Consider the following 21,788-nt stretch of genomic DNA (forward strand, 5'->3'; position numbering starts at 1 on the left):
TAGCAAACGCTGCTGTCTATTCCAACCACTGAAGAAATGCTACCTTGTATTTGAACAGATGCCAAGTATACAAAAGCCACAGAAGCCTTCAAAAGGCAGATAAATCCTTGATTTTCTTGGTCAAGCATGCAGCTTTCAGTTCCCTTATTTTTGTCAGTACCCTGGGTAGGGAGAAGAAAGTCGGACATTTGAACCTCAAGACTTCATAGTTTTCTTTTAGGTGTTCTTATCTATTGCAAAACAATTTTTGGATATCCCAAGTTTTGAAGCTCTGCTTTTGCCACCTCCTGATGAAAAGCCGAATCCTAAATACACATTTAAGGAGAAGAGTCTTTTTTATTGGAACAATAATGATAACATAAAGACAAAGACAAGAACTAATAACATCCTATAACAATCCTGGTATTAGTTTAGTTTTATGGAATCTCAGAAATTCTTTTGGAACAGGATACCAAAAGGAAAAACAAAAAATCAAAGACAATCTCCAAAACTCCAGATCAATTGCAGATCACCCAATGTTAAGGGGGAAGGAAAATCAGGAAAATGGTGGGTGATCACAATTCCACTCAGACTGTGATGGTAAAAATGACTCCATATACATTGAAAAAGCAGTGTCCTAACGGATTCCATGTGATGAGATTCTCTAGCAGTTTCCTAAATGGAAATATGTGTTATTGTCTTCCTTATGCTGATGGTGCCTTTGCAGTTTTATATTCTAATTATAAGCATCAAGGCCTCTTCCAAGTCTGAAGAGTTATTATGGCGTGCTGCATTTCTAATCTTTCATAAAGAATGAAAAGTCCAGCTACATCTCTTTGATGCTGGAGAGAATGTATTGTCACGTAAAGAAAGCCTCCTTCATAAAGTGAAAAAGGCACCACTACTTGTCCCATTAATAAGTTCACAAATCTACATTTTTTCTCCAGCCTGCTGATCAGAGCTGCTTCACTGAAATGAACCTTTGCAAAACTGAAACTACTGATCCAATAAATTGTTGATGATACTTAGTCTCTCAACAATTTTTCCATATTCTTACAACAGATATAGTCTAAGAATCTTAGTGCTTCAACCAGTGGAGAGGTTGCCCCCAATACCTATTGATTTCAGTTTTGCTAGGGTTATACAGCCCACTTGTAAAAACAAAATATTTTTAGGGCACTGCGGAACATTATCTTGACAGTATTCTACATATCGAAGAACTGTTAACCAGATTAAACAAATCCAGGTCCACTTCAATTTTGCAATTGATTGTACTTGTCAACATTAAAGTTCTAAAGGATCTCTCCTTCCATGCTTTCAGATATATAGAGCAACAAACTTACTTAGAATATCTTATGATTTCAGGATACCAAAGTGCTTCACAGAGTAACTGCTGAATGAAGGAAATACAAAAGCCACTTTACTCACAGCAAAGACCCACAAACTAGTGGTCATGGGTTGGAAGGTCATATCTAAGAATCTTTGATGAATTCCTGCAATGGTGTAGACACTACACCATTGCTACTCAGCATTGGTGGCAGAAGGGAATGAATGCTTGAGGATGTACTGCCTATCAAACAGGCTGCTTTATCTTGGATGATGTCAAGCGTCTTGAGTGTTGTTGGAGCTGCACCCATCCAGGCAAGTGAGGAGGATTCCATCACACTCCTGACTTAGGACTTGTCCATGGTGGACCGACTTTTGGGATTCAGGTGGTGAATTACTCACCACAGTATTGTTAGCCTATCACCTGTTCTTGTAGTCAGTGTGTTCATGTGGCAAGTCCAGTCTGGTTAATGACAACCCAAATATGTTGATAGTGGAGAATTCAATGATGGTAACACCATCGAATGTCAAATGGCAGTGATCAGACTGTCTCTGTTGAAGATAGTCATTGCCTGGCATTTAGGTGGCACAAACTTTACTTGCCACTTAGAGTCATAGAGATGTACAGACCCTTCTGTCCAATTTGTCCATGCCGACCAGATATCCCAACCCAATCTAGTCCCACCTGCCAGCATCCAGCCCATATCCCTTCCTATTCATATACCCATCCAGATGCATTTTATATGTTGCAATTGTACTAGCCTCCACCACTTCCTCTGGCAGCTCATTCCATACACATATCATCCTCTGCGGGAAAAAGTTGCCGTTTAGATCTCTTTTATATCTTTCCCCTCTCACCCTAAACCTATGCCCTCTAGTTCTGGACTCCCCCACCCCAGGGAAAATACTTTGTCTATTTATCCTATCCATGTCCCTCATAATTTTATAAACCTTTATAAGGTCACCCCTCAGCCTCCAAAGCTCCAGGGAAAACAACCCTAGCCTATTCAACCTCTCCCTATAGCTCAAATCCTCCAACCCTGGCAACATCCTTCTAAATCTTTTCTGAATCCTTGCATGTTTCACAACATCTTTCCAACAGGAAGGAGACCAGAATTGCATGCAATATTCCAACAGTGGCCTAACCAATCTCCTGTACAGCTACAACATGACCTCCCAACTCCTGGACTCAATACTCTGATTGTCAGCCCAAATCTGGATATTATCCACATCTTGTTGCATTTGAACATGGACTGCTTCAGAAATTGAGATTTTATGAATGGCACTGAACATTGTGCAATCATCAGTGAACATCCCCACTTCAGACTTATGACAGAGGGGAAGTCATCCATGAAGCAGCTGAAGATGGGAGGGCCTAAGGCATCAACATGAGGAACTCCTGCAGAGATGTCCTGCAGCAGAGATGACTGATCTCCAACAACCACAATAACTTTCCTGTGAGTCAGGTATGACTCCAACCAGTGAAGAGCTTATCCCTGATATCCATTGATTCCAGTATTGCTAGGGCTTTTTGATGCCACACGTATTTAAATGCATCCTGGATGTCAGGGGTGTCACTGTTACCTCACTTCTGGAATTCAGCTCTTTTGTCCATGTTTCAAACAAGGTTTTAATGAGGTCAAAAGCTGACAGACCCTGGTGGAATCAAAATTGGGCATCACTTAGCAGCAGGTGCTGCTTGATAGCAATGTTGATGACACATTCCATCACTTTACTGATGATCAAGAGTAGAATGATAGGATGGTAAATAGCTGGATTGGATTTGTCCAGCATTTTGTGTACAGCTCATACCTGGACAATTTTCCACAGTGTTTGGTAGATGCCAGTGCTGTAATTGTACTTGAACACCTTGACTAGGGGAGCTGCAAGTTCTGGAGCACAAATCTTCAATAGTATTGTTATCAGGAGTGTTGTCAGGGCCCACAGTCTTTGCAGTATCCAGTGTCTTCAACCTTTTCTTGATATCGCAGGGAGTGAATAGAATTGGCTGAAGACTGTATGCTGGGGACCACTGAAAGAGGCTGAGATTGATCACTGACTTGGCACTTCTGTTGAAGATTGGTGCAAATGAGCAATTGGACTCACTACACCTCTTACTACTCACTTGATATTCATATACTGGTAGAAAAAATCCGGATTCTCTTTTACGTTGACTGCCATCATCTGATCATACATGCTTTTTGCCAGTCTTTATTTCATTTTCACTTTCCTTTCTAACCTATTAGAGGTGACTTGGCTCTCACTTGAAGAATTCACCGGACATGCATCGTACACCCTCCTTTTTATGTTCAATCGTAATCTCTATTTCTCTTGTCATGTAGGTAATCTTGTTTATGGTTCCCCTACTTTTACCTTTTATTAGTATATATAGTCATAGAGGCCTACAGTACAGAAAAAGGCTTTTCATACCACTGATTCCGTACCAGTTAAAAACAGCCACTTAACTATTCTAAATCCATTTAGAGCATTTTGCCCTTGCCATTGCAAGATACATCACGAAACTTCTTAAATGTTGAGATTTCTGCCTCCAGCATATTTATAGGTAGTGAATTCCAGATCCCTACCACCCTCTGCATGAAAATGTTTTTTTTTCCTCACATCTCTTTTAAGCCTTCTGCACATTACCTCAAATCTATTCCCCCGGTCATTAATCCTATCAAGGAGAGAAATTTCTTCCTGTCTATCCTAAATTTGCCACTCATAATTTTATACATCTCAATCAGGTTTCCTCTCAATCTCCTCTGCTCTAAGGTAAAACCCCAGTCTGTCCAATCTTTCTTTATAACTGAAACTCTCCAGCCCAGATAACATCTTTTAATGCACTCTCAACTAAAAAGTTACAACTTTCATCCGTAGTGGTGGCCAACAATCGCACTTTATTCACCTTTCTTTGATATGTTGGTGTCCATCCCTCTGCCAATTTAGATTAAAAGCCCCCCCACTAAAAAATGTCTTTGTGAGGGCACTGATGCTCATCCGAAGTGCAATCCGTATCTTTTGAATAGTGTCTTCTGTCCCAGATCTGGTCCTCATGCTTTAAGAATTTGCAGCTCTCCCTTCTGTACCTTGCTTTAAGCCACGCATTGATCCTTCCCATCTTCCTATTTCTACTCTTGCTACTGCATGTGACTTAATCCAGAGTTATCCCGAAGTTACTGCCTTCAGGGTCTTCCTTGTTTACTTCCTTTCCGGCTCCTGAAACTTAATCTTCGCACCTCAATACTTGCTTTGTGTCATCAGTACCAATATGTCCCACAACTTCTAGCTCACCCTCTTCCCCTCAGCAAGTGAGGATGTGAACATGTGGAGGAAGAACAGGAACATATGCTAATAAGTATATGCTTCAGGAAGGCTTCCAATTTCATACAGGTCTACTTCCTCAAAGTTTTATGCTCCTAAATGTTGAGCATAAGCTATTCACACAAACTGAAGGAGCCTCCCTTTGCAAATTCCTTCCTGTTATACCATGTTTTCTCTTGTAAAGCAAACAGCTAGAATGCATTCTTCCAAATATGAAAATTATTGTTTGCATTAGCAACAATAAAATTTGCTGTGCTAAGTGTGCAAACCCATGCAAAATTTGTTAAGAGGTGTCAAAGTTGATTATGAATCCTTAGTTATTGATCATTTGTTTACCTACTTGATGAAATGGAATACCAGCTGGACATAAAATGGAGGACATCAGAGAGCACAGCTGCCAGCTTGGGCAGTAAGTAGCCCTCTCGCCTCCAAGTCAGAAAGCCTTTGGGATCATGTCCCACTCCAGGTTGACACTCCAGCGCTGTCCCGAGGAAGTGTTGCACAAATGGAGCTGGATGAGAACTTAAACTGAGGCTCTGTTAGCCTCAACAGGTGAATGCCTGGTCATACTATTTTGAAGAAAAGTAGGATATTTTCACTGCCATTGCACCTTCCTTTCTAACACTCGGCTAATATTTATTCCTTAATCATCATTGTCACAAAAATAAATCATTTTGTCACTACCACATTATGGTTTTTAGGGGCTTGCTGTGCAAAAACTGACTGCCGTGTTTTATATTTTATAACAGTAACTCAACATCAGAAGTATTGAATTGGCTGCCAAATGCTTTGAGCAATCTGGTAACTATGATGCCTCTGTACAAATGCATATATTTCTTTTTCTCCACGGACAATCAAATTGTCTTCACTTTCACCCACAGTTTTTGGCTGTCACAGATAACTACGACACTGCCTTTACGCCTAATATGAAGCAAATGAGTGGGAACTTATGTGGAGTAATGTGGGAAATGTCTTTCCTGTACTACTTGTACAAGCGCTTACATTAGTGTTGCAAAATAGAAATATCCTGCATTGTTGACCAGTCATTTGGTTGCAGTTGTTGTGGGTATGTTTGCTGGGCTGAGAAATTCCCAGCTCAGTGAACATACCCACAACAACTGCAACTGGCACCCGAGCTACAAATCTACACAACCCTAGAGTCATTTGGTTGTTAACACTCAGCAAGCTACACAGGAATAGTTTAATTAGCAGATACAACTTTTTCCCACCTTATGCTGTCGGATAAGCTTTTGTCAACAAAAGCAATCCAGAGTGAACTCATGATACATTATTCATGAGATCACATTTATTAAATCCTGAGTGTCTGGCAACTTCAGGAAGTACAAAGTTTTCTGCAAGTCCGACAGTTTCAACACATTAAGTGGAAAGTTACATCTAAATTGTGCAAAATCAAGAAATAGGAGGCAGAGAATTATGAAATATTAAAACATTTAAAAGATGCGCACATGTGAAATGAAAGAAACAAGTTTGATTTCATTATATGTATGCTTTGTTCTTATAAATATTAGAATAAAAAAGCAAAATGTAAATTATAATTAAGTAATTCAACTGAGTAGCAGTTCTTGCAACCCCCAAGAAAAGATCCAATCAATCTCCTAGCACGTAGTTTTTCACTCTAGTCTTTTGATGTTCTTTGAAATAAAGGCTTAATTTTTTTTAGTTCTTACAAAAGATAGGCAATAGACTGTTCATTTTTTAAGAGTTGTAAATTCCCATGAAATTCTAGCCATGGGAAACACACACAAATATTGAGTGTACAGCAAAAAGATTGATATCAAATGGAGATCAGACAGCAAAGTATGCCTACCAATGTCTACCTAAAACAGAAGTGAAACACAAGATGATCCTGGCTCATTCAACAACATCGGTATCCATACAACAACTTTAAAGCAGTAAAATGATTCAAGATGCTTCACGATAATCTTATCACAGAGGAGAAATTCGGGAGGATGGTTGATGATTTGGTCAAAGAGATAGATTTTAAGAAACACCTTAAAAGGAGGGAAGAGAGGGGGACAGGTTTAAAGGAGGGAATTCTAAGGTTTACGGCTTTAGCAGCTGAATCTCAGCCACTGAAGATAGCATGATTAAAGTTGGAGTAGGTCAACAGGCCAGAATTGTATACGTACAGATCATAGGCTGGAGGAGATTCATAACTGCGTACATAAATGTCTTGTTAATTCACGAGGACGGATAACCTTAAGGTGTGAATGGGTCATTAGAAACTGTGAATGTCTGAACATAATACATGAAACAGAATCAAGAGTAGACTACATGGCCCCTCAAATCTATGCCAGACATTTAAGATTATAGCTGAGTCTTGATCTTGACTCCATTTTCCTTACCCATTTACACAACCCTTGATTAGCTTAATGCCCAATCGTGGCCTTGAATTTATTCCATTTTTGTCAACTTATGGCCTTCTGGGGTTCAGGATTCTTATGAGTTACATACTTCTGAGTTAAAATAGTTCTCTGCCTTTCAATACAAAATAGCCAATTTCTTAACCTGACACTATGTGCCTAGTTGTCGACTCGTGCATCAGGGGAAACAGTCTGTGTAACCACCTTGTCAAGCCTCTCTGCTTCAAATTTACAGTGAGATCAACTTTCATTTTTCAAAATTCCAGATAGTTTAAGCTTATTTTATTCATAGGGCAACCCTCTCATCTCAGGACTCAATCTGGTGATTGAGATGACATTAATTTTGGTTCTCTTTCCATGATTATTGCTAGATGTGCTGAATATGTTTTAACATTTTTGTTTCCTTTCTATCTAATGAACTTTTGATGTACTTCTGTAAGGCAAGGATTTTTTTCTTAAATAAGACAACGAAACTGCACACACCCCATGCATACCCAACAGTACTCTTTTCAGAAGAGTCATATTGGAGTTAAATCATTTTCTCCATTGATGCTACCACATCTGCTGTGCTTCTCCAGCACTTTATCTTTATTGCGAACATTCTGTGTTTCTAGTACAAGGACACCCAAATCACTCTTAATCAAATATGCAATTATATCTCACCATTTAAAAACATAAAAGCTTTCCTTTTGCTGTGTTAGGATCTTCTAAGGCAGTGAAGTTTAAAAATCAAGAATATGTTCCATTGCATCTTTCAGGGCTTGTGTTCTCCCAATGATTACTGAACTTAGGAGGCAAAGAATCTCAAAGTATCACCATGAAATGTGAAGGATAGTGATTTATTTTAAGACACTATAATTAGGAGGTTCAATTTATATTCTTCATTTGAAAAATGTTCTTCAAAACGTTCTGCTACACATCAATATTAAAATCTTATTTTGATGCTTATGCACTGCTGCAGATGCACAGTGCAACATTGTAGTAATTGGTACCTGTTGTCTGTTGCTTTGGCAGGCAGAACTCAAATGCTTAAACCACAGCATTGCATTCCCTCTATTACCAGCCTGGAATTTGTAAGAGTTTCCTGAAAATGAATGCAAAAAAAATGGCAATATTATATTCAACTGTCACAGTGTTAATTCATCATTGGAAGCTTTTTTTAAAAGAAAATAGATTCTACCACTAAGAATCAGAAAAAGGTTGCATAATTAGAAACTTAAAAGACACAATATATTTGCCAATCTTTGGCTCACTCAGTCTTGTGAACAGATTGAAACAAATACAAAAGGAGAGGAAATTAGACCTTTTTCTATTCATTACTCACCCCTTTCAGAGTCTGTAAGCTGGAAAACATCTGGATGCTCTGGATCATCAGCCATCATCACCATCCAACCCACAACCGACACACTCTTACTCAAACTTGATTTGAACTGCACATCAGAAAAGTTAGACACATCAGTAGGACTCTGGACTTGAAGACCTTTTCATATTTGATCAAGTAAAGGGGCCGTATAAACAGCGTGCTATTAAAATTCAAAAGCAACAATAAAACATATTGTAACTTATGAACCCATTGGGCTGGATTAATGATTTCTTGCTGCATGTTTAGTGTACAACACAATAACAATTTGCTTTGATGCAATGTTTTAAATGTAGAAGAATATCCTAAGACATTTATAAAAGTAAAATAGATGGTGAGTAATTTGGGAAGAATTGACTGATGCTTTCATTCAAGAGAGTGCTAATGAGGCTTTGTAAAGTACACATTAGAAACTGTAAAAAAAAGGATCAGACTAGCAAAGTGTAAATTGCATGAAATTACACACTACTAACACTGGTCCTAATCAGGAACTTAGGTTAAAAAGTAATACATTTCAAGCACAGACTGTTAAAACCGAGGACCCCTGTTTCTTGGAGCTCTATGAGATGATTCAAGTTTCATCAGTCTGCTGTCAGATTTCTTCTATTTATTTATTATTATTCCTATTGCTGAGTAAGAACAACAATGTTTTAACATTTCTTTTTCATTGTTGATATTGTTGTTTTGTACATTAAGACAGGAAGGATTTCTGGGAATTTTTTTAAGAGTAGGGATCCTAACATGTATGGTGGCGGCACAACAATAATGCCAACATTTGTACATGGAATTCTTTAGAAGTGCATATAAATAGTTATATGATATCATCAGTAAATCACATAGAAAAACACATCTCATACAGGTGAAAATTAAGACTACCTTGCCCTATTTTTCTTCACGCATTATGTACATCAGCCCAGGTCAAAGAGGAAGAAGCCCTGAGGAAATAACTCTTCTGAGATAGCTCTTTCTCGTATTGTAAAGTTATTTCCTCTGGGTTTATAAATCTGTTTTCACAGGCTTGGTAAAGAACTGAGTAATCATAACAAGACAGCCACATAAAAAGAAGTGCATGCAAAAGGAGAAGTTATATGGGAGGGATCGGGTTATATGGACTGCAAAATTACTTTAAAAGCAAAGTTGTCACAAGTTAGGTGCTTTAAAACTCATTTCAGTCTTGTTCACACAAAAGTCACTGCCAGATAAAGAGAAATGGGTGCCTCCTTATTTCAAATGAGATACCTGTAAACTTAGCAGATCTGCCAAATTCCAGGAAAGAATACAAACTTCAAATGTTGCAGAAGTTTGCTGAAAGAACTTTGCTCAAACATATAGTAACAAAATAAGTTAAGCAAGCAGTTATGGTAATACTGATACTTAAGGGCTAATTTTAACTCTGCCCACCTGGTAGAAATGGGGTTGCATTCACAACATTTCGATGTCACTGGCTGGGTCAGCATTTACTGGTCATCCTTAATTGCCCTTCAGTGACATAAATGGGTTAAGTGATGGACAAAGATTTGGCAGATGGAGTCTAATGCAGAAAAATGTGAGGTTGCCCACTTAGGCAGAAAGAACAGAAAAGCAGAATAATATTCTGAATGGAAACAATCTGCAGAATACTGTGGTACAAAGGAATCTAGATATCCTTGTAAAAATTATTGTGCATATGCAGAGGTAATTAATAAGGCAAATTTATTGCAAGGGAGGTGAATATAAAAATCTTGTGAAAGCTGGACAGAGAATTGGTGCAATCACATCGAGTATTGTGAACAGTTTTGGTCTCCTTATTTAAAGGGAGATGTATTGTTAAGATTTTTGGCATTCTCCTCCCAAAGAGCCGTGGAGGCTGTTTCACTATATGTTCAAGGCTGAATTAGATAGATGTTTGATCTACAAGGGAGTCAAGCAAGTAGAGTTATGGCCACACTCAGCTCAACCAAGATATGAGTGAATGGCAGAATGCACACAGCAAGGCCAAATGGCATATAGTTCTTTAATTTTTTATGATATTCTGCTTATGGTCCTTCTAATGAACACTCAAAGAAACTAAAGACCTAAATATCTTGCACACTCATCCTTATTTACATAAATGCTTGCATGAAGACACTTGTAAATATGCCTCCGTAACAAGAGATGCTATAAAGAAAGACATTGTGTCAACAGTTCATGCAGAAATACGCTGCAAGATTGTACTCGGAATGTTATTTGGAAATAAGAAGCCTCAATTTGGTCAATGAAGTGAACAAGTTCTTTCCTAACGAAATGTGAATAGCTGCAGTGAAAGATCAAGTGGCAATCCTCACACAGATTTAAAACAAAATTGCCCAGCTTTGACTATCACAAAGTTCCAGTGACAGAACGTCTTTATGATTGTCAGTGCTTTTCTCAGTGACATGAAAGTAGAGTAAAATTCTGAATTAATTTCCAAATTTTAGAACAACGGCCTGTTAACTGACATAATCAGATAATTCACCTAAACTTGAGAAATTTACTGATTTGAAATGATATACCACTTGGCCGATATGGTGGCTCAGTGGTTAGCACTGCTGCCTCACAGCGCGAGGGACCCAGGTTCGATTCCAGCCACAGCAACTATCTGTGTGGAGTTTGTATGTTCTCCCTGTGTCTGCGTGGGTTTCCTCTGTGTGCTCCAGTTTCCTCTCACACTCCAAAGATGTGCAGATTAGGTGAACTGGACATTGTTGTTTAGGGATGTGCAGACGAGGTGAGTTAGCAATGGCAAATGCAGGGTTACAGATGTAGGGGATGGGTCTGGGTGGGATGCTCTTCGCAGGGGCAGTGTGTCGACTCAATGGGTTGAATGGCATGCTTCCACACTGTAAGGATTCTATGATACACTGGAAAAATTCCTTAAAATCAAATTTGTTCTTGGAAGTCTCAATATAAATCCAAGTTTTGAAATTTTACACATACAAGTGACAACTCTACAGCAGAACAGGTTATATTTGAGACCAAGATGTGCTACAGAAATTTTTAGTGAACCTGGTCAGAGATGTTATTGCACACCTCTGGAGGAGGCAGAACTTGAACTTGGGCCTCCTTGCTCAAAGTTAGGAACATGACCACTGCACCACAAGGATCATGAAGATGTGCAACATACTGGTGATAAAGGTCTATTAGTTCTTTGAATAAAATGATTGAGAAGTTTGCATTTGTTTCCTTCGGCCCTGGAAGACTAACTCTTCTGTCATGCATTTGCTTCTGTCTTTCATCCTATCACAGATCTTCCTTTTGCCCTTGTCCCACCCACCCCTCGCTCTTAACCAATTTTAATGTTGAACTTTTCCCAGTTCTGATGAATAGTCACATCTGAAATGTTAACTGTCTCACTCTTCAAATGCCATCTGACTCACTGAGCATTTTTCAGCATTTTCTGTTTTTATTTCCAATTTCCAGAATTCATAGTATTCAGTTTTTTGATGAGAAATATTAGTTCTGTTACACTGTGCCAATGTAACGTGAAATGGAGGAGATATTGCTTAAAATCCATTACATAAAACTTTCCAATTGAATATGTCCCGTCATTGACTAAGACTGATTATGCTTAATGTGTAGATTGCTCTCATTGGATTCTAACCAGTCTTGAGAACAAACAGTTTTTGGGAACAGTTGTACTTACATGCTTTCTTTCTGTTGGTTTTAAGGATTTGGCTGAGTAGTAATAGAGTTTTGTTCCACACAGCGCCACCCAGTACTTGGTCCACGATGCAACCTACACAAAAAGACCATAGCTAGTAACTAATCTGTTATGATCTCCCAATTTTCATTGTAGGGGTTGGAGAGTTGGGGAGATGAGGTGGGTGGTGGTGCTGTTTTAGTGAGTCTACCAACTTTGATTTCAGTAATGAACATCATACGTATTAAAAAGATGACATACAGTGGTGAATATAAACAATGGAAATCAGAGATTTACATGTTTGAAGTCTGGAGAGAACTCATTTTCAGTTAAATTATGTATATGCAATTTCCAGCAAAATTGTGTGTTTGGGCTATTATTTTCCACTCTTATTTCAGTACTTGGGCAAGTTTTTAAAATTCATAATTGTCGCATCTGAGATCATACAATGTACCTTTCATTGCATAAATTGTTTGAAATAACTTGACTAAAGTTAATTAACATTTGCTAAAATAAAAATAGGTTAGTATTTGTGTATGAATATACCATGAAAATAATATGAATAACAAGGTTAAAAGCATATACAGATTAAAAAAAAACTCAACATTTCTTAAAAATTCTCCAGAAGAAATAAAATCCTTGGTGTATAGTTTTACTAACATCATCCCTCTTATGTTTTAGAAGTGATTTCGTTCTGAGGACACTGTCTTGGATCTGACCCCACATGGAAATATCATGTTAAATAGGAAACTTAGCACACTAAAGTTAAACCACATTCCCATGGTATCACATGAAATGTGTTTTAAATATTATGCACAGCAAAACCATCAAAAATGCAGGTTCTTGGTGTCAGGGTAGCCACTTGCCATCTAATTCAGATAATTAATTTACGAGAGAGAAAATCTGAAACCAATTTTTAAAAAATAAGATAAAATGCAGAATTTATTGTCTTTATCCAAAAAGAAAGGAGATTATTTTAAAAATGTCAATATGTGAGGCTCATGATAAAAAGGAGCAACAGAACCTGTAATTATACAAAATGTGCTCTGTTATTCTACTCCCAGGTTGTCTCTATCAGGGTTCGAACTGGAATATCTTGGGTACTTTAAAGATCAAGTTGCTAAAGTCAGAAGAACAGTGATACATGATTGTCTTTTTCCTTTTATAAGTAGATAGTTTTGCCTTTGTGACAGATAGATACAAAATTATATCTCTCATACAAGCTCAAAGAAAATACTGAAAAGTTCAACCTGTTATCAGCTGACAACAGATTGTGACCAAAATAGCTCCACACATCATATTAATTTAAACTTTAGCAAAGTGTTCCATAAAGCCTTTACTTACAATTTTCGAGATCCATTACAGTGGCTGACTGTAACCTACAGTTTAATCAATCCGTCATGAATTAGTCAGCACATTCATTAAAACAACTTCATATTTAAAAATTCTGTCATGGGATTTCAGCATTGCTGGCAAAGCCATCTGGTATAGATGTACTGACAACATGGTTAAAGGTGTTCTAGGATTCGAACATAGTGACAGTAAAGTAATTGAGAGTAAATTTCAAATCATGATTGAAGGCGGATCTCCATGTTGTGGTTTCTCATGCAGGTGGCCAATTTCTCATGCATCTGAAGCCATTACATTCTTGGTGATAGAGCTCATAGATTTGGAAGGTGAAAAAAGTGAGCTGTTGTAGTGCATCTGGTCATGAATGCTCAATTTTAACAGATGGTAATGTTTTGAAATTTATCTTTAATACAAAGTAAAACATAGAATTCTGGATAAACCCTTTCACTCAGAGACACATTCATGTGGAAAAGTTGTCTTCCCCTCGTTTTGTTAGAGTCAAAAAAGAATGCAGATGCTGGAATCTAATTTAGACAAGCTGGAGGCTGGAAGAACACAGCAATCCAGGCAGCACCAGGAGATGGAGAAGTGAACATTTCGGGTGTAACCCTTCTTCAGGATTGGGGGTTTGTGTAAGGGAGCTGCAGATAAAGAGGGGGTATGTAGGGGGGAGGTGGTGAGGTAGGGAAAGGTTAACACAGTAAAAAGTGAGGTCTGCAGATGCTGGAGATCAGAGCTGAAAATGTGTTGCTGGTTAAAGCACAGCAGATTAGGCAGCATCCAAGGAACAGGAAATTCGACGTTTCGGGCCAGAGCCCGAAACGTCGAATTTCCTGTACCTTGGATGCTGCCTAACCTGCTGTGCTTTAACCAGCAACACATTTTCAGCATAGGTGAACACAGGTAGAGGATATGACCTGGTTGGTTGACAGGAGGAATGAATCTGGTTGATAGCTAGAAGGAAGGTTTGATCAGAGGAATGGAAGGGAGGGGGAAGGACTGGAAAGGGAGTCATGGGATAGGAAGGGTGATTATATGAAATTCGAGAACTCAATGTTGAGTCCTCTGGGCTTTAGGCTGTACAGGTGGAAGATAAGATGTTATTCCTCCAATTTGCGGTCTGATTTGCTGTGCCAATGGAGGCGGCCAAGGATGGTCATGTTGGAAAAGGAGTGGGAAGGGGAATTAAAATGGGCAGTGACTGGGAGGTCAGGTCGGACCCTGCAGGCCCAGCTGAGAAGCTCAGTGAAATGTGCCGAGTTTATATTTGGTCTCCCCGATGTAGAGAAGGCCACATCAGGAGCACCAGATACAGTAAACTAGGTTGGAGGAGAGACAGGTGAACTGCTCTCACCTGGAAGGAGTATTCAGGGCCCTGGATGGAGTTGAGGGGGGAGGGGGTGGTGTGCCGGCATGTTTTACATCTTTCACAGCTGCAGGGGAAAGAATCTGGGGTTTCGGAGGGTAGGTGGGGAGATTAATGTAAACCAAGGATTGGTGAAAGGAACGTCCTTGTGGGAGGCAGGGAGGGGTATATTTGTGGCAGAGTTTTGGACTGGGGGCATAATCTCAGAATAAGGGATAATAAATTTAAAACACATACAAGAAGAAATTTATTCTCTCAGAGGACAATGAATCTGTGGAATTCTTTGTCACAGAGAGCTGTTGAGCCTGGGTCATTAAGTATATTCAAGGCTGAGATTGATAAGATTTTTAAACAGGAAGAGAATCAAGGGTTTTAAGAAAAAGGAAAGTGGAATTTAGAATTATCTGATCAGCCATTATATCACTGAACTCAATGGACTGAGTGGCCTATTTCTGCTCCCATGTTTTATGGTCTTACGTGATCTGATCACCATGAGGACAGTAAGTCAAACAGAAATCTATGCAAACAAGTGTTGCTAGTTTAGATCTCTTTTTACAGTATTTCAAAGGAAAAAAGGACCTATGTTTTGAGATGCAGCGACAAAGACATTATTGTTGCATGAAAGCAGGTGAACTGTTTTATGTGAATAGCAATGCTGGAAATCAGTAAAGGTGTGGCTTCTGTTAAAAATAAACAGACAGTGTAGCACTAGGTGATCTAAGGAACTGAGAGTCACCAAATGTTCCTTGCTGATGATAATTCAATCTGGAAAATGCAGATGGGGACTGGAATGATTGTCAAAGGATGCTGGAAGGTTGTTTTCAGCCTGGCACAATGGAAAAAAATTGACTGCTGGAGCACTGGGAATGATTATGGAACAGTTGCTGTAATATTACAAGTCTGCCAGAAGTGTGGCACACAGTGAAAAGATTTTATAAAACACATTTCAATTGTGTTAATGCAAAACTACCTTATTGGCATGTTGCTATATTTGATTTATCTTCACTTTTTGCAGTAAAAATCTCAAAACTTGCTGTTCAGAGTCTTTTCCTTTGCTCACTGGAAAACTGATTTGTTTTAAATTCTTGGTCTTTTTAGACAGTAGCACTTATGAGGGCATACACCACAATCACCATACATCAGTTGTGGAGGGACTGAATGTTTAAGGCAGTGAGTGGAGTGTCGACCAAGCGGGCTGGTTTCTCCTGCATTGTGTTTGAGCTTCAAGTGCTGTTGGAGCTGCACTTAATGGAGGCATCGGGTCATTCAAGACTTTTGCCATACCGGTTTTGGAGAATCAGGAAGTCACTTACTGCCACAGCATTAATGTTGCTGATTAAAGTCAGTTTCTGGTCAATGGTAAACTGCCAGGATGTTGATAATGGGGAATTAGCAATCGAAATAATTAAACCCTTTCTTATTGGAAATTGTCATTGCTTGGGACATGCATGACCCGAATATTACTTCACACTTATGAGGCCAAGTTTGACTGTCTTCCTGGTCTTGTTATTCAAAGAGTTGAAAATGGTACTGAACACCTCAATCATCAGCAAACATTCTCATTTCTGATTTTATCATGGAGGGATTCACAGGTGAATCAACTGAAGATGGTTAAGCTTAGGAAACTATTCTGAGAAATTCTTCCAGTGATGTCCTGGGGCTGAGATGATTGGAATTCAACAACCATACCAGTTTCCTTTGTTTTTGGAGGAGTCCAATCAGTGGACAGCCTACCGTCCATTGCAGTAAAAAAAATACTAGATTGACTACCTTCTGAGAGAAGAAACTCCCCCTCATCTCTGTCTTAAATGTGTTACCCCTTATTCCGAAATTCTGTCCTCTGGTCCTAGACTCTCTAACGAGGGGAAATAATCTTTTTGCAACTACCTTGTCAAGTATCTTAAGAATCTTATCCTTCTAAATTCCAATAGGTACAGATCTAGCCTACTCAACCTTCCAACATAAGACAGACCCTTCATACCCAGTATCAAACAACTGAACCTTCTTTGGACTACCTCCAATGCCAGTATAATCTTCCTTAAATAAGAGACTCAGAACAGTTCACTGTATTTCAGCTGTGGTCTGACTAGAACCTTGTAATTTTAGCAAAATCTCTCTACATTTATACTCCAGTCCCTTTCAAATGAAGGCCAACATTCCGTTTGCTTTTCCTATTACCTGCTGAGCTGCATGTTAGCATTTTGTAATGATTGCATGAGAACTCCCAAATCCCTCTGTTCTGTAGCTCTCTCTCTCTCTCACGTCTTTCGCCAATTAAAGAACATTCAGCTCCACTATTTTTTCTGAATGCATAACCTCACATTTCCTCACATCATATTCCAGCTGCCAAGTTTTTGCCCACTCAATAACCTGTCTATATCCTTCTGCAGACTCTGTGTCTTCATCACTACATGCCTCCCCAACTATTTTTCTATCATTCACAATCTTGGTCATAGTACATTCACTTTCCTCATCCAAGTCATTAATATATATTGTAAGTAATTGTGGCCCCAGCACTGATCTCTAGGCACTCCATTAGTAATGGGTTGCCATCTGACAATGTCTTCTTTATCTCAACTCTCTGTCTTCTGTTAGTAAGGAATTGTTTACCAGGCCTAATATCTTATCTCCAGTACCATGCGCTCTTATCGTGTGGTACCTTATCAAATACTTTCTGAAAATCCAAATATATCATTACACACTGATTCCCTTAATCTGTCCTGCTTGCTACCTCCTCAAAGAATTCTAATAAATTTGTCAGGTATGATTTCCTCTTCACAAAACCATACTGACATTGCTTGAAGATATTATTTATTTCTAAATGCTCTGCTATTGCACCATTTATAATAGACTCCAACATTTTCCCAACAGCAGTTGGTAAGTTAACTTGCCTACGTTACCTGTTTGTTTTCTTCCTTTTTAAGTAAAGGTGTTTTTAATGTAATTGAGGTGTAATTGGCAGTTTCCAATCCTCTGGGGCTTTTCTAGAATCTCAGGACTCTTGAAAGATTACTATCAGTGTACCCACAAACTCTGTAGCTACGACCTTTAATGTCTGAGGATGCATCTCATCAGTTCCAGGGGACTAGTTGTTTTTCGCCTCATTAGTTTCTCTGGCACATTTTCTCTCATGATAGTTTTTTTTATTTTCTCTCTTTCTTCTGACCCTTGATTATTTAGTATTTTTGGAATGCTATTAGTGACTTCTACTGTAAAGTTGGTGCAAAGTATTTATTCAACTCATTTGCACTTTCCTGGTTCTCCATTATTATTTCCACAACTTTGATCTCAACGAGGCCTATGTTCACATTAACTTCGCTTTACCTTTATATATGTTCAAATAAGCTCTTGCTCACAGTTTTGATATTACTGGCGAGTTTATCTTCAAATCCTATTCTGCCCTACTATTATTTTTTCATAGTCTTTTGTTGGTTGTTAAAGCTTTCCCAATTCTTTAGGTCAACACTAACCTTTGCCAAATAGTATTTTTTCCTTTCAAGTTGATGCTATTCTTAACCACGCTTGGCTTATTCCCTTCCTAAAATCCTTTTTCCTTGCTATGACATGGCTTTGCTATAAGCCATGAACTATTTTCTTAAATATCTGCCATTGTTTGTCAACTGTCTTTGCTGATTTGTACTCCAGTCCAACTAGCTCTGTCATCATTTCCTTTGTAATTGCCCTTATTTAAGTTTCACACAGATGTTCCTCTTCTTGCTTTCACCTCTGCAACTATCTTTTGTCTATTTTGAACTTATATCAATATTTTATCTAATCCCAGCATCCTTCAACTTCATAATTTTCACAAATCTTGTAATAAACTAACTTCAATCTTGTTCAAACTAAAACTTTGCCATTGGTTATTTATACATTGAAATATTCAAAAAACTGAAAGGAAGCTAAGTGAGCTTTAAACATTTGCAGTTTATGGACCACTCTGAGCATAACTCTGATGTGATCATGACAATGAAATTCATGGAGAGATTTTGGAAGAATATTTGAAACACATAGCTCACAGTGTTGCAACTGATGAAGAAATAGCACATTAAAAATATTATTCAAATTTTATTTCAAAAAGAAAATAATGTGATTTTGTAGCTGGGGTGATATTAGAAAGGATTTGCAATATCTGTTGGGATGAGAAAGGAAAAGGATCATGTACTACTTCTGCACTTGATTTTTTTAAACTACCCCTGAATTTCTGCTTTCTCGGGTTTGTGTGTGATATTGGATGAAAACAGAACTGGGTTGACATGTGATACTCAATACACTGAGTTTTGGAGGTGATTTTGACTCAGTAAGTGACAATTGACCAGTTGGCCTTAGTATTGCAGGAGCACTGACTTCAGACAAAGAGAACGGGAAGAAAATTGAACAAAAAAAGGACAAACTCAGTTTGTTAAACAAATTATGAAATATTGACTAAAAATGTTGGAGAATTTGAAGTTTGCAAAAAGCCATCAAAATCAGCTTACAAAGATCATTCGAAAGGATGCAGTTCTGATCTATAGAACATCTGTTTTCTTTGTTCTCTGCGGACAAGGAAATTTACTCTTTTTCCCATTGCAGTTAAAAAAAATTGAGAACAAAGGACAACAGCCAGTATCACTGTGTGTACTTTTCCTCAACTTCAAAAATTGTATAGTTTCATATAAAATGAATATATTTTAGTTAAAGTGTAATCAAAAGTTCTCATTATTATTTCCATATGATCCTTCCTGAATTTCTGTCATAGAATTCAAACTACCACCATTATTTGTGTTCTATAAATCACTGAAGTATCACTTGGCAATGTATCTCATTAGGCCTACTGTGGTTTGAGCAGTGCATTAAAAAATGGATTCATTTCAACTTTTGCAATCTTTAAACTTTTTCACTCACTCAACAACTTGCATATATAGAATACCCTTAACATAACCCTTAACACAACACTGGAGTGTTGTCAAATTAAATTTGACACCTGAGCCAAAAGAGTAGATATTAGGTCAGGTATTCAAAAGCTTAGTCAAATCTTGTTGAATGGAATGGACGATCTATCTGGCATCATATCGTAGTGGTGCTCCAGATATGATTAAACTCTATTAGTTCTTAGCTTGTTTTATGCAGAGATGTATAAAAATTGCAGTTAAACACTTGCCTACAAAGAGCAAGAAGTGAAAATCTGAACTTACTGTCAGAACAGTGAAACTTGCATTGGTCTAATTGTAGGTTGCAGATACAAATTCTTAGCTGAACAGGTGAGCTGCTCAGTGAGATATTTCTACAAAATAAATGGTTGTTGCCAATAACATGCGAGGACACAACTTTTCAGATCAGTGCAACAGGTTTTGCAATCTCATGCTACATCTGAAGGAATTTCAGGACTGCTTTTAGGAGCTCTATGAATTGAACACTAAGCTGTAAATGATTTTACAAATGAAGCAAGACGGAGCAAGATGAGTTTTAAACTGTCCCAGAAAGTAGCGAGAATGCAGTGATAAAATTTCAATGAAAAGAAACAAGCTAAATGGTGGTACTGTATAACTTTAGTTTTTATAATGCAACATTCAGAGATGAAGGCTGCTAAAGCTGTTGATTTCAGTTAGTTAAACTTTGCACAAACAACCTCTCTGAGCTCTTTTCCCCTGTTCAGAGGTATTTTGGACTGAAGTGCTAATATTAATACAAGAACTCAGTGGAATTTCATGATATAGTTAATATCAGTGAGCAAAATATTCCAAGTGGTCACAATGTTTTTTTAATAAATTAGTTTTATGCTAATATAGGTAGCAATTTGGATGATAAACTGTGATTATCTGCACATACATTTTGATTGGTCAGAAGAACAGATAAGTTTTTCTTTTATTTCAGTATTCTAATTTTCCCATATACTTCCTTGTCATTTGGGGTCTGAATATCAACCAATTTGATTCAGAGATAGGTTTCTAACGTATGTCAAGGTTGATTAATATGTTGGTTACCCGGACTGCGTAAGACCTGCTTTCTGACAATTCATAGTTGCAAGGGCTGAAAATTTTCTTATTGTCAACCCCTTTGGTTGAATTTCATTAATCTTTGCCTGTTAAGAAAGGCTTAAACCACTAAACAGCCATCTGATGATTCCTTAGAGAGGATGTAGACTGAATTCCTCCAGTCTCACAAGTTTATTTTATGATGTTTAACACGAGTTGCCAAATGGTTTCAACTTGGACCACAAGGAGTAGCTTTGTTGTTAATGATTATAATCAACTATCTGGACTGTTTTCATTCCCTTGCTATTGGCAGAATTTGAAGATCTTGATTAAGCTGTGTGTTGGACACTACAGTGGAATAAAATAACACTGAACTGGAATGGTTTTACTAAACTATATAGCAAAAGATGTTTAAAAAGATTAACAAGTCAAAGTAGCCCGAGAATTCAGATCTCTGCTCAAGAAATTTATAAAACATTGCTGATCGTTGAATTAATTTTAGTTGGTAGCATTATCTGAGGAAGTCTATATGGTTGATGGATTCGAGAAGTGAGGGGGGGTTTGCGCGTGGTTTAGGGGTGGAATGATTGATATAAGTGATAGAAGTATGAAACCCTGTTCACCCTTAAGCAGTCATCAAAAGCCCCACTCTGATCAGTGAAATGATATATATTTTCTTTTGTTGTGTGCAATGACAAATAAATAAAAAGGAGATTTATTCTTTAATTTTTCCTGAAGACAAATACTTGTGTGATAATTGGAAAAAATGTATGGGCTGCACAGTGGCTCTGCATTTAGAACGGCTGCCAGGGACCCGAGTTCAATTCCAGCCTTAGGGGACTGTCTGTGAGGAGTCTGCACATTCTTCCTGTGTATGTGTGGGCTTCCTCTGGGTGCTCTAGTTTCCTCCCACAGTCCAAAGATGTGCAGGTAAGGTAGACTGGCCATGGTAAATGTGGGGTTACATGGATAGGGTAGGGTACTGGGTTTGGGTGGGATGCTCTTTGGAAGGTCAGTGTGGACTCATTGGGCCGAATAGCCTCTTTCTGCACTGTAGGGATTCTATGATTCTATCTTGTGTAGTGTTTAGCCTACAAAATGTAACAAGGAGGCA

The 21,788-nt window shown here is 38.1% G+C and overlaps 1 protein-coding gene across 4 annotated transcripts in view; it reads right to left on the reverse strand.

Moving 5' to 3' along the window:
* Positions 1-21,788, reverse strand: part of ralgps2 (Ral GEF with PH domain and SH3 binding motif 2) — a 431,788-nt gene that overhangs the window by 10,036 nt on the left and 399,964 nt on the right. For all 4 annotated transcript variants that reach the window (XM_060830098.1, XM_060830096.1, XM_060830097.1 and 1 more), the window contains 3 exons: positions 12,011-12,103; positions 8,335-8,440; positions 8,003-8,094 (listed from right to left, as the gene is read on the reverse strand). In XM_060830098.1, coding sequence (XP_060686081.1) covers positions 8,003-8,094; positions 8,335-8,440; positions 12,011-12,103 — 291 coding nt within the window. The remainder of the gene's footprint in view (positions 1-8,002; positions 8,095-8,334; positions 8,441-12,010; positions 12,104-21,788) is intronic.

The sequence above is a fragment of the Hemiscyllium ocellatum genome, chromosome 9 (assembly GCF_020745735.1).
Source record: "Hemiscyllium ocellatum isolate sHemOce1 chromosome 9, sHemOce1.pat.X.cur, whole genome shotgun sequence".
NCBI lineage: Eukaryota > Metazoa > Chordata > Chondrichthyes > Orectolobiformes > Hemiscylliidae > Hemiscyllium > Hemiscyllium ocellatum.